At 48.2% G+C, this 17342-nt stretch overlaps 1 protein-coding gene across 1 annotated transcript in view; it reads right to left on the bottom strand.

The window, feature by feature from the left end:
* PLXNA4 (plexin A4) overlaps positions 1 to 17342 on the bottom strand; it is a 472456-nt gene that overhangs the window by 89297 nt on the left and 365817 nt on the right. The window contains exon 10 of the mRNA XM_030237722.2: positions 3237 to 3437. Within this exon, the coding sequence (XP_030093582.2) occupies positions 3237 to 3437 (201 nt within the window). The remainder of the gene's footprint in view (positions 1 to 3236; positions 3438 to 17342) is intronic.

Genomic DNA, 17342 nt, shown 5'->3' with positions numbered 1-17342 from the left:
GTGCTGCCTGCAGAGACTTATTGCTGTTATCAAATGAAATATCTCTGGGAAAGACAGGGAGAGAGGCAGATCTGGCTCCTGACTGGGCTGAGCACCCAGGGATCATCAGTGCTGGATGTGGCATTACTGACAGACAGACTGCTCACACCTGGGTGTCCTTAGAGCATCTTTCACTGAAGTTGGAGCCACTTAAAAAAGGTGCTTAAGCTGGCTCTGACCCCTGGTGTAAATCCTGAGGGATCAGGAAATGCAGAGCAAAAGTTAAGGCTCTTTCCCTGATTGTATCCCGTGTGAAAGTAGGAAAAGGCTCTTTCCCTGATTGTATCCCATGTAAAAGTAGGAAAAATCCTGACTTCTGCAGAAGTTTTCCTGTGAGAGGCAAATTTGAGCTCCTGGGTGCCTCATGTGAGATGGGAGGGGGCAGATCTTGGGGCTCCTGCTGGAAAACAAGGCAGGACTGATTGCTTAGTCTAGCATGCAGCACCAACAGAGGGATCTGCTGGCAGGACAGCATCCCTTCAGGGACACACCATCACAGCACGTCCTCCCACCCTCCCCTGGACCTTCTCCAAGCCTGCAATGCAGGTGCTACTTTCAGTGCCTCCTCCAGCAACTCAGCTCTGTCAGAGGGGGTTGGTTGGATTTGCAAACAGGCTCAGACAGCTCTTTCCAAAGCCAGGTGACCCCCGGAGCAGAGGCTCATTGTGCTGCAGTGGCTCCTGCCTGAATGCTAATTCTGGCAGGGAAGGAAATAATCATGATGGAGACAGATCTCCAGCACTCCTTCCCTATTGTCTGTGTCCTCTGCCACCTGCTCAACCAGCCAGGGCTTCTCTGCTGCCTTTTTGTATCTCTCTGAATGCTGCTTTCTTTTGTCTGTCTCTCCCTTCCACATCTCTTTCTCTCAGTGTCTGGCAAATTCCAAGCAACAATGAAATAACATTTCTCAGGGAGAAAAAAAAAAGAAAAGAAGAAAGACCTCAAATCAGAGAGTCAAAGCTCCTTCAAAAGGAAGGGGAAGAAAAGGGGTGGAAAGGAAAGACAAGAGAAGGAAAGGGGAGGAAAGGAAAGACAAGGGAAGCAAAAAGAAGGAAAAAGGAGGAAAGAGAAGGAGAGGGAAAGGGGAGGGCAGAGGGAGAGAAAAGGCAGAAACAGGATAGAAAAGAGTTGATTTTATTCCCAAATGAGCCTCTCTCCCTGGAGAAGAAAGAGATCCACCTGAGCCACCACCAAACACAGGACAAGCACTCAGCAGTGAGGTCATGGAGCGCCTTGGCACCAGCCTCAGGCTCAGCCCTGCCACTCTCTGCAGCTCTGGCACAGCCTCCACTGTTCTGGCTTAGGGAAACAGACATTAGAGTCAAAATGGTGCAGTCGCAGCACTCAGGCATCCTATGAGCAAATCTATCTGGGGACTCATCAAACCCCACTTCTCCAGTCCCAGGCAATGGCAATTACTTGGAGCATGCAGGCAGTGTGGGAATAATCACCATTACCTGTCAAAACCACTCTTTCATTGGGTTTGCAAAGTGGGATGCTGAGGCTGGCTGGAGTTACTTTCCTGCTCAGCCCAACTATGCTTAAATAATCCTTAAATGAGATAATTCATTGGAATGCCTACGTGTGCCAGAGAATTCCTGACTCTGAAGGGTCATTAAAGGTCTGTCTTGCCTGCTAAGACTCTTTGGACAGATATAATCTCTGCCCACCACCAGGCAATTCCCCCTTAGCTTCCACCATTTTAAAATAATACTTTAAAGAAAATGTGCATCCCTCCTGAACTTCCCAGCCTGTCCATTTCTAACCTGAAACCTGAATGCTCACAGGTCATTAACCAGTAATGGAAATCAGGGAGAGATGGGAGCGGGGGAGACAAAGGGACAAATAAAAGAGCATCGTTTGGGAAGTTGCTTGTTTGCAGCAGATGTAAAATGTGTGAACTGCCTGCAGTCTTCAGCCCTGCTTAATGCAGCAGAATATGTTGTGACAAGCGCTGCCCAGCGTGGAGTGGCTAAAGCCTGTAATTAGCTCTTTGACTAATAAATCATCTCACAGCAGCAGCAATGGAGATGACTCAATGCATATCCTGGAGACATGGATAAACCTCTGGAGAAGCAGAGGCCTCCACTGCACGTGGGCACAGCTCCTGGCTGCTGGCAGCTGACTGGGTTTGTCCCCAGAAGTGACATTGCTGTGGTGACAGCACTGCCGTGACTCACACAGGCTCCATGCAAGGAGAGTCACAGGTCCTGCACTTCAGGTGGGGAACTGGAGGTGGGCAGAGACACAGAGACTGCTCAAGGGGCATGTGAGGGCTGGAGGGAGGTTTGACTCAGCCTAATCCCATCCATTCTTGGATGGCATTTGGTGCAGCCTGGTGCAGTGCAAGGTGTCCCTGCCCACGCAGGGGGTTGGAACTGGGTGATCTTCAAGGTCCTTTTCAACCCACCTCATCCTGGGATTCTGTGTTCTCGCCTTTTTCCTGACCTGTGTCATGCTGGCATGTGTCAGACTGCTTATATGGGGTTTTATCATCAAACTTCCCCAAAATAACCTTCGCTCTCACATTGACATCAACAGCTGTCTCACTGGAAACCCTTTTTGTGGGAATATGAGCAGGTAAAGCTGATATTATTGCCTGTGGGTCACAGCTGAGGTGCTCCCCAGCCCAGCCTGGGGATGGGATCCAGGGGCAGAAGCAACAACTGAGTGGTGGCACCAGCCAGTCCAAGAAGGAAAAAAAGGGCAGTCTCAAGCTACCAGCCAACATTTTCCTGCCTGTGTTTGGAACCACAGAATCATGAAAGCTGGAAAAGGCCTCCAAGATCATCAAAGCCAACCTTTGACTGAACACCCCCGTGCCCACTAGACCAAATTGTGAAGTCTACGCCTCATTTGAACTCTTCCAGGGATGGTGACTCCACCACTGCCTTCATCCTATTTTAATGTTTAACCACTCTTCCAGCCAAGAAATTTTTCTTAATATCCAACCTGAACCTCCCCTGGCATTTTGAGGCCATTTTCCCTTGTCCTATCACCAGCTGCCTGGGAGAAAAGCCAAACCCCAACCTCACCACAACCTCCAGGTGCTTCTAGAGAGCAATAAACTCTCCCTTGAGCCTTCTTTCCTCCAGCAGAGCAAACTCCAGCACCCTGAATTAGGTGAGAAAGGCTGTGACAGGACCCCATCTCCCCTGGGGACAGTGCTGTGGGCACGTGTGTGCCCTGCAGCTCACCGAGGTGTTCTGGCACTGCACGCTGGAGCTGTTGAACCTCAGGGCTGGCACCCTCTGCTCGCTGCCCTGGATGTTCAGGATGCACTCGTAGCCCCGCTGGCCCGACTGTGGCTGGGGCAGGTTCTTGGCCTTCAGAGTGATGGGTTTGATCACCTCCACGGGCACCAGGATCTTCTCGGCCTGCAGCAGCTGGGGGCAGTCCTGGGGAGAGAGCAGACACCAAACCAAGTCAGCACATGGGTTTCCCAGCCTCAGGAAGAGTCCTGTGGTGCTTCCCAACCTTCTCAGTTCACCTGATTACAAAGCTTTTGCAGCTCCCTGGGCTTTGGTTTGTTACTGAGCTGTTCAAGGAGCATTCCTGGGAAGGCTCAGATAAACAGGTGAGGAAGGATTGCTTTCCTTCCTCCTTTCCTGCACACCATCCTTTCCTATCTCCCTGGCTCACTTCAGCCTCCAGGACCCAGGGAAGCCACCTCTGGTGCTTTTTCATACCTGCTCTACTTATTCAGGTAATGGAAAAGCAATCATGTTCTCTCCATGACTTAACCCAGTCACAATGCCATGATGAAAGTGAATAAAGCAAAAATCTGAGCTCAGTTCCTCAGCTCCCAACAGCCAACACCACTGCACAAAAGGCACAGCTCCAGCAAGACCTGTTGGAACCTATGGAGTCAGGGTTGTTAAAAAAAAGAATTTATTTTGGCTCAGAAGAGGAGAAAATATTCATTACAGAGATCTGGACCCAGCTGCCAAGAAATAACTGTCACAAAAAGCATGGAGACCCCTTGGAAAAGCTTTCCACTGGCTCACAAAAGGAGAAATGCCAAGTGGGTGTTGCTAATGTGGTGCCTCTTCATGGGTACCTCACACAGGTCAGCTCTGGACACCCAAAGCTGCCTAACAGGTGGCTGCATTTAAAATTTCATTAATTAGCACAGCTTAATTAGTCAGAGTGGCCATGCTCTGCTTCTTCACAGCACAGTCAGACAGCTGCAAGGTGTCCCTTTCATGGATTCTGGGGTGATATCAGCTCTTTAGGAAATTACTGCAGCCTGTGCCTGTCCTGCCCAAAGTTAAACCCAGGTCCAGTTGGTTCCAGCAGAGACAGGGAACTGTAGGTGAGGGCATGAGGAAAATTACTGATTCAGGGGAGAAAAGAAGGGAAAAGGACTGAAGGGTTCAAAAGTAGAATTTATGGCTCATTGAGAGCCTGGGATCTTGTTAGAGCAGATGGTGGGAGCATCTTACTGAAGCAAATAGCTGAGGGAGATAAAGAAGGATCAGATGTGCAACATCTGTAGTTTCACCAACCAGGGACAGAATTACCAGAGCCAACACTCATCACATGGAGGATGTGAGCTCATCCCTGGCCAGGGGCAGGCAGAAAATCCAGTAAGCACCCACTGCATCCCTGCAGTGAAGTCCAGAACCTTCCCCAGTCCCAAAGAGGATCTGAAGGTCTGTCCTAAGGGGCTGCCAGACTGAGGAGCCTGAGAGATGACTTTTCATCTGCACTTACAGGGTGATGCTCATGGTGGAGGTAACTGAGAGCCACTGATGGGTTTCAACTGGGCCTGCCCAGGCTGGCACCAGAACCAGGACAGCCAAGCACAGCCACTGGAGCTGGGTGGAGCTGAACCACCTTGGATCCAGTGGCTCTTTGCCTGAGATAATCTGGCACAAGGCCTGGCTTGATGGGCCAGGCTATCAACTGCTGCCAAGGCTTAATAGGCCATCCCATTAACCTGGCTGGAAGGAGGAAGGGTTGGAGGTGGAAAACCCATGGGGTACTGCAATGCAGGGATGAACTTTATCACTGTCACCCTCTGCACTCTTGGGGGTGCAGGATTGAAGAGCTACACCCTGTTCCAGCACTCCCTGTCCTTGCCACTGTTCTTTTCTGTGATGGAACCTCTCCAGGGAGCTCCTAATGCTGAGACACAATGGGTAAAGTGTCACCAAAGCATTTTTCTTGATAAAAGAGCAAGGTTTAACCATCTGGAAAGTATTCCCAAGCTTGGGTTCAATGGTTCTACCATACCATGGCACACCAGCATTACGGCTCCCTGCAGCTACTCAGCACAAGAAAGGGAGGCATGATCTATAATCCTGGCTGATTTAAGACCAATAAAAACCCCAGAGGGTAGAAGAAGGAGGTGATCCAGGCTATATTGAAGTTTTCAGTACTGATCACACCAGCAGATGCAAACACCATGGAACCTTATGTCTTCAACACCCCTGACCCTTCCCCATCACCTGCACAACAAGTCCTGAGGCCTCTGCCTCAGCTCCCTCTCTTTCTCCTGGAAAGAGAAAGACATTGGCAGCAGCCTCTCCTTGTTTTTTCTTTTTTTCCAGGAGCTGAGAGAGAGATGCTCTGGCAGAGGGAATCAGTGGGGCAGGAGGCTGGGGAAGCCCTATCTGCGGCCGAGCAGCCGTTTCCCAGGAGCGGGCATTTCACTTGATGTGTGTCACAGAGAAAAGCCTCTGATGGGGGCTGTGGCATGGTGGCTGCAGATAGTCCACTCTGCTACCTGCAGGCCAATCCCAGCCCTTCAGCCTGGTCTTTCTTGTGTGGCTTTATCCTGTCCCCCTCCAGCACTGGTGCTGTAACCTTTCCGATAACACTTGTTTCAAGTTCATTAACGAGCCGTGATTGAGGCAGCCCCAAAACAGGGTTAGTTTGCATATAAAAAGCTTTGCAGTGCTGTGAGGAAGTTCATTATAGATAATTGAAGAGGCAAGCGCCATAAAGAGGAAATCCTCCCAATGTGGCTTTATCTGATTGACCTAATGTTCTTTCTAATTGAAACGGGGAGGGGAAAAGGCAATTTCATTGGGTGATGTACTGCATAAAACCTCAGAGCTTGGACCAGGCTCTGGGTTCAGATTCAAACACAGAACTCATTTTGCAGCCTCTGTCAAGCTTTGGGTGGTTTGTATTTTTGGGAGTAAAACAGGCCAGGTTTGTGTTTTTGAGGGTAAAACATCAAGCTGACCAGAGCAGACCCAAGCAGAAAGCTTTGTAAAAAAGAGTTATTTTGGACATTTTACACTGGAGACACGTTCTCTTCACCCTTCTCCTTTGCTATGAACATCACCTAGGTTGGAAAAATACCAACCTAGGTATTCATCCTGTGGTGAAAAATACCACAGGATGTAGGGGAAATAAAATCATAGACTGCCAACAACTGCACCAAGGATGGACACAATCCCATCCCTTTTTGCCTTTGATATATAATAAATTAAATCTTTTGCCTGACTCTAAGGGGAGCTGGCAATCCAGAGAATCATTGTTGATTCATTTTGTGTGTGTAGCTTCATTCTAGTTCTTGAATGCTTTCAAATGAGTCAGCCCATTTAAAATAATATCCTCCACCCTTGCCAATTACTGGTATCAGCAGCGATGCACACCTCACATCACCAAAATTTTGCCAATTACCAAGTCAGAGAGCTTTTTGCAGTGAAACCACTGCACGAAATGAGCTGTACTCATTGGGTCGATGGTAGTTTAATTTTCTTTATTTATAACTCCTCATAGAGCGCCTGCAAATGTGTTTTGTTGTAGCTTGCAGGAATAATAAAGTCTCAGAAATATGAGGACCTTTTCTCTCACATGTGTGTTATGGCCTTCATCAGAGCTGAGCTGAGCTGGTCTCCAGTGAGAGCCATCGTGAGGATGCTGCTAAAGAGGATGAGGAGGCCTCTCTGAGGCTGTGTGGTCCTAGCCCTGAACTAATTAGTTTGGTTTCTTTATGGTGCTTCATACACCCAGAGTTAGGATTTCATGGAGGTTTCACTGTTTGTTTCCCAGTATAAGCTGGAGACTGATAAACACCCTGAGTTCCTCTCCTAGGAAAAGGCATGTCAGGATGTCTCACAGCCTTGTGATGCTACAACTTATTTTGCACATTTTGGTTCTCTTGTTAGTGTTTTTGGCCAGGATGATGATCCAAAGGATCATCAAAGTGTTTTCCAGTTCCCAGTAGAAAAGGAGCTTTATCATGGCTGACAGGCATTCCACATGGGAACAGGGAACACCTCCATGGTGGTTTATACAATGAACCCTCCACCTACCAATAGCCCCCACCTTTTACTGCTTCACCCATCCCTGCTTGTGCATATCATCAGCCAGAGCATCCAGGGGAGGGAACCTTTCCAGCTTTTCCTTCATACTCCTCCCTCACAATCCCTGGCAGCTTTGGCTGGATCTCCACTTTCCATGGAAGGAAACTAAAGCTCACTTAATGCTGAGGGCACTGGGGGCACCACTGCCCAGATATTAATTTTCTTCTTTACTCAACCCTTGGCAATGGGTTTTCCCCCTTCTTCTCCCAGAAGAGCGGGAGTCACCTCCATTCAGGAACAGACCACTGATTCCTTCATTGCTCCTTCATTGCTTCATTCCACCACTAACTCCATCATTATTCAAAGCATCCAGTTCCTCTTTTCTTCTGCCACAAAAATCCATTTCTTTATCCTCAACTTTACAGGGTTTTTTTTTTTTCCTTTCAATATCTCTCATCCAGCAAACATCTTCGCACCTTATCTAAGGCATCTTTCCTGGAAAAAAAAATGACCATACAGTGAATTTAAGCGGTGACCAAGACTGACTCACTCAGGCCCTTTGGGACCCCATAAGAAATGAAACTCAGAATGTTATTTACTCAGTTATTACGTAAATAAATACATCTTTTGTTCATCTGCTCTGCCGAGCTGCAATGTTCTGTTTTCTCTGTGTTCCCTCTGGCTTTGTCACCCACCCACTCTGCTGTAATCAAGTCAAGAGGGTAAGAGTTGAGAGGCAGGGATTGGGTTTTTATAAAGATATCTAGACCACAGCATCTGGATGCTCTGTAAATTAAACTAGATTAAAAAAAAACAACCACTAGATTAAAACAAAAACAGACCAAGGAAAGAGAAAGAAAAGGAAGGCAAGGAATGGGAAAAAGGAGAGGGAAAACAGGCAAAAGAGAGGCAAAACCCCGCTAACCTTTCATTAACTTTGCAGAAATCAGATTTCACCTGGATAAAATGCAGGAAAAAAGCAAGTTTACAAATGAGAGGCAGCAGGGACTGCCTGGAATGTGTTTCCTGAAGTTGTCTCTCACACCTCTGCACAGTCACACGGGGTCACCACCCTGTACTGCTGCAAACCCAGGGCTGCCAAGCCGGTGCCTTTTAAACTCCTGCACAGCTTTCCAGACCCTGGGTAGTCTGGAGAAGGAAGCAGCAAGGAGCTCTCCATCCCCAGTGCAGGAGGAAAAGGGGTGAGTTACAGTCCACGCTGTGTTTACATTATTATACCACTAATTCTTAGCGTCGTAAAAATTATATTTAAAATTTACACAAACAGTGCTGGGGAACGTTATTATGTTATAAAGCAGGATCAGGTCAATGCCTTGTAGGCAGGAATCCAAGCTCCATAAATTTCTGGATATACTTCTCCCAAATTTACATCGGCACCAGCAGCAATCAAACCAGCTCCGAAAAAAAGCTCACCCGGTCAAAGAATTTTTTAATGCGCCATATATTTTATCTGCACTTCCTAAGTTTACAGTGTTGTTAGCCTGATTGATGGTGTGCTTATTTATTGGCACAGCAAAAGTAATAATACATGAGGAAAATGCTCCGAACTTTAAAGGCAGCTGATGAGGAGAAAGCAACAGGATTTATGGGAAGTGTAAACATCTGCAGAGACAACAAAGGAATAATTGAGTCCCTGCATCTCTGTCACTTCTGGTGGCTCCTTTCTAGTCAAGAGCCTTCCACACACTCAGGAGCAAATTCCAGCTCTCTTTTTTCAGGCACTGCAAGGGGTTCTGGTGCCTGGCAAAAGGGGGTTGGCCTGGAGGCTGGTGGCCAGGCTAGGGAAAGATCTGGCCCTGTTTTATCTCTGGGCACTCTGGCAGCTGCACATGTCAGTGCTGGCTTGCACAGACCCCAGCTGGAGGGAGACCAGCAGGTCATAAAATGGGCTGGGCTGGAAAGGATATTAAAGATCATCCACTTCCCCCCCATGCCGTAGGCAGGGACACCTTCTGCTATCCCAGGTTGTGTCAAAGCAGCAAAGGGCTGAAAGACCTGGCCTTGAACACTCCCAGGGATGGGACATCCAAAATTTCTCTGGGAAACCTCTACCAGAGCCTCCTCACTGATGGACAGGAGATCATCAGCTCAGCTGCCCTGGGTCCCTGGCCTGGTGCTGTGGAGGCTGGGGAGTGATGACTGATGCTGATCACCAGAGAGTGGCTGCTCAACAGCAGGATCTAAATGAAGATAAGCAACCTCCCCTGCCATGGCTCACTGCCCACTCCTGGTGATTGGGAGCAAAGTGATTCCCCCAAGGCCACGCAGGCAGTGCTGGGAAATGACCCAGGTCTGTTGAGAGCTTGATCCTAACCCAGGACTGCTCTGCCTCTGAAGTCAGTCCACACATCACTGCTGATGAACATTAATGATTTTACCCTCCTTTAATTCTTTATTAATAGAGTCTTTCTTAGCTGGTCCATTATTTCACGAGGATCAAGGTCAGGCTGCCATAATTATCCAAGCGCCACATTTATCCTTTTTAAATAGAGACACAACATTAGCTTTCTTTCAGCCCTTTGCTGCTTTGACACACTCTCAGAAGGAGAAGTAATGATCCAGAGAGCAGGAGCCTTCTGGTCACTGGATTAGGGGAGAGGACTAGTGACAAAAATAGTCTATGGTTTTGTCAGGAGGTCCATCTGCTCGCTGGAAAGAGGCTACTGGGGACACGTGAGCAGCCTCAGTCCTGATGCTTCCTGAGCTTGGGAATCATAATATGTGCCTTGAGGAAGGTGGTGTGTGTGCAAGAGACAAGAAAACCACGTATTTACTTGGGCAGTCTGTCTTTTGTTAAAGGACAGCCCTGGTTAAGTAAGAGAGTTCTTCCAAACAACTCACACAGGAAAACTGGATCGTGCAAAGCTGTGGAAGGCACGGAGCAGAGCAGCTCATAAAACAGTAATTAATTCCTTCTCTAATTAGGCCTATATAGATCTACACCCTTCCCAGCCAGCCTTCTGTCCTTCTCTAAGGAGTTCTACCAGAAGTTCACAAGAACTTCCGTGCATGTTCCTGCCCATGGCAGAGGGGTTGGAATTAGATGTTTAAGGTCCCTTCCAACCCAAGTCACTCTGATTCTATGATCATGACATTGACCTGTCACTCCTCAATGGTGTTCATTATTAAGCAGTGTCAAGCTATGGGTTTGGCACACATAAGGGACATTATCCAACTAAGAATTCCTCTTAGTGGGATAATGTCCCTTATGTGTGCCAAAGGGAAGTGGGAGGCATTCCCATGACAACACTCTCCCATGGGGATTTCTGGGGTCTAATGAGGGTTGAGCCCAACCTGTAGTGCCATCTTCCTAAGAGGACTGAAAGTCTATTTCTCCTCTAAAGCTGTGCATTTATACAGCCAGCAGGAACCTGGGAACTCCAGACTCCCTGGAAGTTTGAGGGCTCCAGACTTTAGCCCAACGAGGCCAAGAATGGTCAGCGAGTTTGGCAGTGGATGGAGGAGACAAACAAACAGATGGGCTGGAGGTTGCACAGAGGTCACTTCCTTTAGAAACCAGGACAGAAGCCCAGGGGATCATCATAGCTTGGCTTCCACAGTGGGAAGGTCAGGACCACGATATCACAGCTCTTATCATCCTCTCCCTCCCCGAGATCCACGGCAGCATGAGATAATACCCAAGCCAAAGCAAATGGACTCATGCTCAAAGAGCAGGCAGGGAAGGAGGGCCTGGGCTCCTGGAGATGCCCCAAGAGAGGCAGGACACACATTCCAGCCTCACCTCTTATCTGCAGCCTCACCATCCTGAGAATGTTTCTCCCTGGCCAGCCCCCAAAGCAGTGAATGCAGCTGATGCTACAATGGAGAAAAGCAAATTCTTCCGAGCCAAGACATCACCCTGGACTGTCTGAATGGGGAATTGTCCTTCCTCCCTCAGACTGCAAGGTGCCACAGGGATCCCAGCAGTCCTGACAGATGTCCAGAGAGCCAGAAAACCCTGTAGCCACTTGAGGCATTACAATAGCATTGCACTGAGCTGGGCTTTCAAAACAACATAAGCTCTTCCTGGTGTTTTGTCAAGGATGCTGTGTTGGCGGGGACAGATGAACATTACCCTGCTGCATTCTGAGATCACTCTGTCCTGTGGGATAGATAATCCTGCATGACAAAGATGAGCAGCCCAACTGTTATGAAAAACAGCAGGGACACAGTACGGAGTGTCAGATGTTTCTTGTACCTCTCATTCCAACCCTGAGCTGCTCCTCGAAATCACACGAGCAGGTCCTTGATTAGTCACTCAAGGTGAGGCTGAGCTCTAAGAAAACAAGATGTGCATTAAGGTAGGATGTACTGCTCTCAGAAAAACCCTTTTCTATCATTTCTCAGATCCTGTGGGGTTTGGTTGGATGTCTCAACGAGAGGAGAAAGGATGGAGCTGTTGTGCACCAGGACAGATTTCCTGAAGATCCACCACCGTAATGATCAGAGATAGATTAGGTATTAGATAGATGAGATATATATTAAGAAGAAATTATTTATTCTGTAGGTGATGAGGTCCTGGCACAGGGTGCCCAGAGAAGCTGTGGCTGCCCCTGGATCCCTGGAAGTGTCCAAGGCCAGGTTGGACAGGGCTTGGACCAACCTGGGATAGTGAGAGATGTCCCTGCCCATGGCAGGGGATTGGAATGAGATTATCTTTAAGGTCCTTTCTAACCCAAACCAGTCTATGATTCTATGAATTAATACATCTCTGAAACTCTGCTGAAAGTTCTGCAGAGATGGAACAAGTTACCAGCCTTTTCCCCTGCCAGTGGATAACTGCAGGGCAGAAAGGCTCAGAGATGGCAAAAAATACCCAAAAATAACAGAAGAAGCCTCTTCACACTATCCTTCTTCTTCACCTCAGTGCAAGTCACCGTGACTGGCAAACAACAGCAAATTATCTAATTTGTAGGTGCTCAAAGGCTTCTCATGAGCAGCCCCCACTGTGAGATCACAGCTCCAGGAACTAAGGATGGTACAAGCACCTATTAACTGGAACTGCTTACCCAAATCAGAAGGTGTGAGGGAATCAGGGGCACGGAAAGGTGAACATGTCCAAGCCAACTCAGAGTCAGAAATACAACTCTCATCTGCTGAAATAAAACCTGTGGCTCTGACACTGGCTCTGAGCAGCATTATCATGCTCTAACAAGGCTCCCTGAACAAAGGGGAGCTTTTTGCCCAGCCTCCATTTTCTGTGTTTAATTTCCTCTCATCATTATCTGAAGCACCCCCTCTGAAGAGGATGTACCCACTACAGGACACATCTCCTTCTCTGGGAGAGTGCTGTAATGATGGATGGGGGCTGAAATGCCACAGCCTGAAATGCCAAACCACCAGGAGTCCCAAGGCACAGCTGGATCCAAACCACCAGCTGCAGCCTCCTCCTGGATTACCCCTGCCTTCTCTGGACGTGATGCAGAGCAGACCAAACTCCATCACACGTGTTTGGAAACCCTTCTAGGAGTGAAATAGATGCTAAACACCAACCTCCTGTGCTGCAGGTGCCACAAAATGTGTGCAGATCCTACCTGCATGGGGTGGCTGCCAGTGCCCCTGATGCCTCAGGTATATAATATACCTGAAATATATAAAAAGTACATAAAAGGCATATAAAATATGCCTTTTATACTATATTTCATATTTTTTTTCAGATTCTGTGCTGCATTAGTCTGCAGTTCTGAGCTTCATATTAAGGGATGTTGAGCTCTGTGCCCAGAGGAGGGAGACAAAACAATTCCTGCTCCAGTTGGGCACCAAGGACAAACAACCCAAATCTCAGGCCAGGAGCACAAACCCCGTGGGCTGGAGAGAGAAAAACAAGCAGGGTGGGAGTGCCTGGGCTAAAGCTGGGCTGGGACAATGAACTGCAAGGTGGGAATGGAGCAGAGCTGATCCCAGGGAGAGACCCCGGGAGCGCTGGTGCATTTTGGGGCCATTTTGGGTCATCTTGGGGGCAGCCCTGGCTGGGCTCTGGTGCTGCCCAAGGTGCATCCATGGAGGAGATCCTTTAATAAATCCCTGCTTCCTTCTGGAACTCTGCCCAGCCTCTGCTCTGGGTCAGCCTTCCCAAGGCGTCACCCCTGCCTTGCCCAGCAAGCTGCCTGCAGTTGCCATAGAAACTCCACCTCACACCCTCCCCTTAATGACAGACAGGTGCCAGGATAAATGAAGGGATAATTGACAAGCCAGGAAAGGGTTTGGAGCACTGGGATTGGCCTGGCTGGAGCTCTCACTGCAGCCCCTGAGAAAGGAGAGGTGCATTCATTTGAGCAGGGATGGGTTTTCTCCTCTCCCCGTGCTGAGGCTTCCAGCAGTCGCCTCTCTAGATGGGTTAAGTGAAGCTGGAAAGAGGAGAGGGATGAAAACTGAGCAGTTGCCACAGCAACAGCTGAAGATGCATCACCAGAAGGGTTTTTATGCAAGGGAGCAAGGAGTTGCCCATGCTCCCCCAATGGCCCAGCAGGTCCTCTGTCCCCTCCCCAGTGCAGCCACCCAGTTCACTGGGGTGCATTTTGGGAGCAGGTGGGTGCTGTGACTTCCTTCTGCACCTTGAAAAGAGGACAAAACAGGACATTTGGAGGGCCTGGAAACATGTCTGGGTTTTGGAGACCTTGGGGCAAAGTCCCCTCTGTGTCTGAGAGAGAGCAGCAGGATGGGGAACGCAGTGCTGAGTTTATTACAAAGCCCATGATGAGGAGACATGGACATGAAACAAATAAATTGGGATGGGATGGGATGGGATGGGATGGATAGAATAGAATAGAATAGAATAGAATAGAATAGAATAGAATAGAATAGAATAGAATAGAATAGAATAGAATAGAATAGAATAGAATAGAATAGGTTTTAAGTTCAAAGGGACCTAACAGAGCAGAATAGAATAAAATATTGTATTTTTGGTTCAAAGGGACCGACAACAACCATCCTGCCCAACTTCCTGACCACTTCAGGACTAACAAAAATTTAAAGCCTGTTACTAAGTACATTATCCAAATGCCTCTTAGATGCCTGCCAGTTCAGGCATCAGCACCCTCCACCTTCTTTTTCCCCCCTTCCTTCCACCCCATTTCCCAACAAACACCTTCCCAAGAAGGACCAGCAGCCAGGCAGAGCTAAATTAGTGCAATGGTGATGGAGGCCACCAGGACAGCTCTTGGTTTGGCCCAAGGCAGGAGCAAAGCCGTGCTCTGCTCCTCAACAGCTGCTCTCCAGCACGCAGCTCACAGGGCTCCCCATCACTCCTGACAAATGAATATTTGAAGCAGTTGTTCCTTTTATGTGGGCTTTGCTGTCATTAGCACGTACAACTCCACATAAAACACCTCAGTGAGAGATCTTTTCTTCTCTCCCCTTTTTAGGCAGCAGATGAAAATCCTTTTAATGAAAGGCTTGTTTGGGGGAGAAAGAAAAACACATGCATGCACATGTCGGCTGAGCAGGGAAAGATGAAAACCTCCTTCAAGGTAATTAAATTATTATGTATCTGTTAAACCTGGTGAATAACAGATTTGTTATCTAGGCTTGCTTTTGCCTTGTGCCATTTTCCCCCTTCTTTTTTTCCCTACACAAAGCTAAAATCCTTGCGAGGCCTGGAACAAGATAATGTTCATCTTAGAGAAAAAGGCACAAATAAATGATTTATTCCTTTATCCCATCAACTCAAGCAGGCTATCCCAGCATCCCTTCCTTGTACAGAAACATTGACATGAAAACTTCTCCCTGGATCAGAGCAGGTCTGAATGGAGACAAGACAGATGATGCAAGCAGCATTGGGTAATTGAAATCAGGAGACAGGTGTGGTTTCTACAGCCCCTGTCACACTGGAGACCCTCAAATCCATTGTTTTACACTTCTTGCCTCAGTTTCCCCCCAGTTCTTGTTGACTGTCTTGCCCATTTACAGAAGAAGTGGCTGAGCTCTCTTGCTTGGGGATTGTGTCAGGTAAGGGTTGATTTCAGAGTGGGAATCTGCAGTGCAATGGTTTGTGCTCAGACTCTGAGCCTGCACTCTGACTTCAGCTCTGGTCAGCAGCAGATGTCAAAAGCAGAGACAGGATGACAAAGAAAAACCCCCAGAAGTCCCCTCCCTTCTTTCTCTGAGACTAATTCTCCACTTTTGCCATCAGCTCTTTGGGAAAAGCAACAACAGCAGCAACAACAATCCACTCCAGTATTAAAATGTCCTTTTTTTCCCGCGTGCTTTCCCTTCCTGCCTCAGTAACAATAACATCAGCTCCCCTTTCTAAAGCAAGAAGTCACTCAGTATATTTCAAGTGAGTGGGCCTGGCTTTCAAAACCCTGCTGTAAAGGGAAATTACACGCCAAGGTGAAGTATTTCTTCTACAAATCATCTGGGGACATCATGAACCCTCTGTGATTAAGATCAGTGCCATAATCATAAATACTCCTGCTTTATGACTAAGCTGGAGCTCTTCACTGGAGCAAACCTGGGCTTTCCCAAAGCTCCCTGAGTGGCTGATCCACATCTGTAACAGACAGAACTGATTCACCTGACAGGTAATAAAGTCATATCTCAGAGCTGATGGTGAGGGAACAGGTATTTTCTGTCCTCTCTCCATCTCTGGTTGTTTTGCCATTCCCAGCCTGGGGCTGGCTGATCCCAGCTATCCACAAGGCAATTCAAAGGCTGCCCTTGGATGGTAGGTTACAGCATTTCCTGGACAATGTGGGTCACTGCCAAAGCCTTTCTGCTGTCCCTCTGGATCAGTCTCACATCCATCCAGCATCCTGCACTAACCAGCAACTCACACTACAAGGAAACACAAGCAAAAACCCCAAGATCTTCTCAGAGAACATAAATAAGGCTGAGCCCAGAAATTTGTGAGGCATCCTAAAGAAATGATGGAATCAGGAGGACACAAGGGCACAGCCTTCCTTTTGGAGCACTCCAGACTGGCACAGGGGTGAGGGGTGCCAGCCCAAATGAGCCCATTTGCAGCCCAGGCCACCTGCAGAGTGGGAAGCCTCTTCCCACAGGATGGCAAGATGTTGTACAGGCAAACAGAGAAAAAAAAATCACCTGAGGGTGGGCATAGCAAGAGAAGGTGAAGGCCACAGTGATGGGGAGGGTGAAGGCTTGGTGTGCCAGCACTGATGGCTCCAGAGGGAAGGAGTTTCTGGCACAGGTCCATGTGACAGAGTAACACCAACATTTGTTTTGGGAAGATGCCTGAGTTAATCAGCTCAGCAAACTCACGGAGAGACAGCAATGGGATGCTCCAACCACCCCAGACTTTCCATCAGCACCTCCTCAAGATTTACTTAGCAGGTACTCATGCCTGGGTGGTGGCAAAGCCTTCCCTCTCCTCATCCTCCAAATGCTCCAGGGCTCCAAATGCTGGAAGGGGAAAGGATTGAAAGGAGAATGGATGTGAGAGGCCAGTGAAAATAGAGACACTTTTATAGTGAGGGTGCTTTGAGCTCTGCTGAAGATGGGGACAGACCTGGGTCTTACAACCAACTGAGTCACGTTGCATCACCAGGAACCAGGGGAAGGTCTGGGCTGGCAATGAGGAGCCAGGCTTGGCTTCTTCAGGGTGCTGAATGGTTTCTGTTGTTCAGAGAACCCACTCAAGTGCACAGGACAGAAAATAATAGAATTGCAGGTGACAGTAAAAGATAGGCAGTGGAAGTTTCGGTGAGAGCGGTGAGTCAGTGAGAAGATGGCTTTCAGGAGAAGCGTGGGAGATAGACATTCCTTCAAAGTGCCATTTGACAAAAAAGGCAAAAAACCCAAAAAAACAACCTTTCTGGCCACAGAGTGATTGTAAATCTGTTTGTCAGAGGGCACTTGTGATGCCATCCTTCCCCAGCCCTTGAGAGCCACAAACACACAGAGGGAATGAGAAGGAGCCTGGAGCTGCAGGGCATTTCTCACACTGCCAGGCACAAAGCAAGCTCTGAAAGTTCTGGGAGTTGCAAGGCCTTTATCTTGCAGATTTTATCATTCCAGTCCTTCCTCTGTGCAGCAGACAGCAAAACCAGCTCCTGA

Source organism: Serinus canaria, chromosome 1A (assembly GCF_022539315.1).
Source record: "Serinus canaria isolate serCan28SL12 chromosome 1A, serCan2020, whole genome shotgun sequence".
Classification (NCBI taxonomy): Eukaryota; Metazoa; Chordata; class Aves; order Passeriformes; family Fringillidae; genus Serinus; species Serinus canaria.
This window is presented reverse-complemented; position numbering and strand designations above follow the sequence as displayed.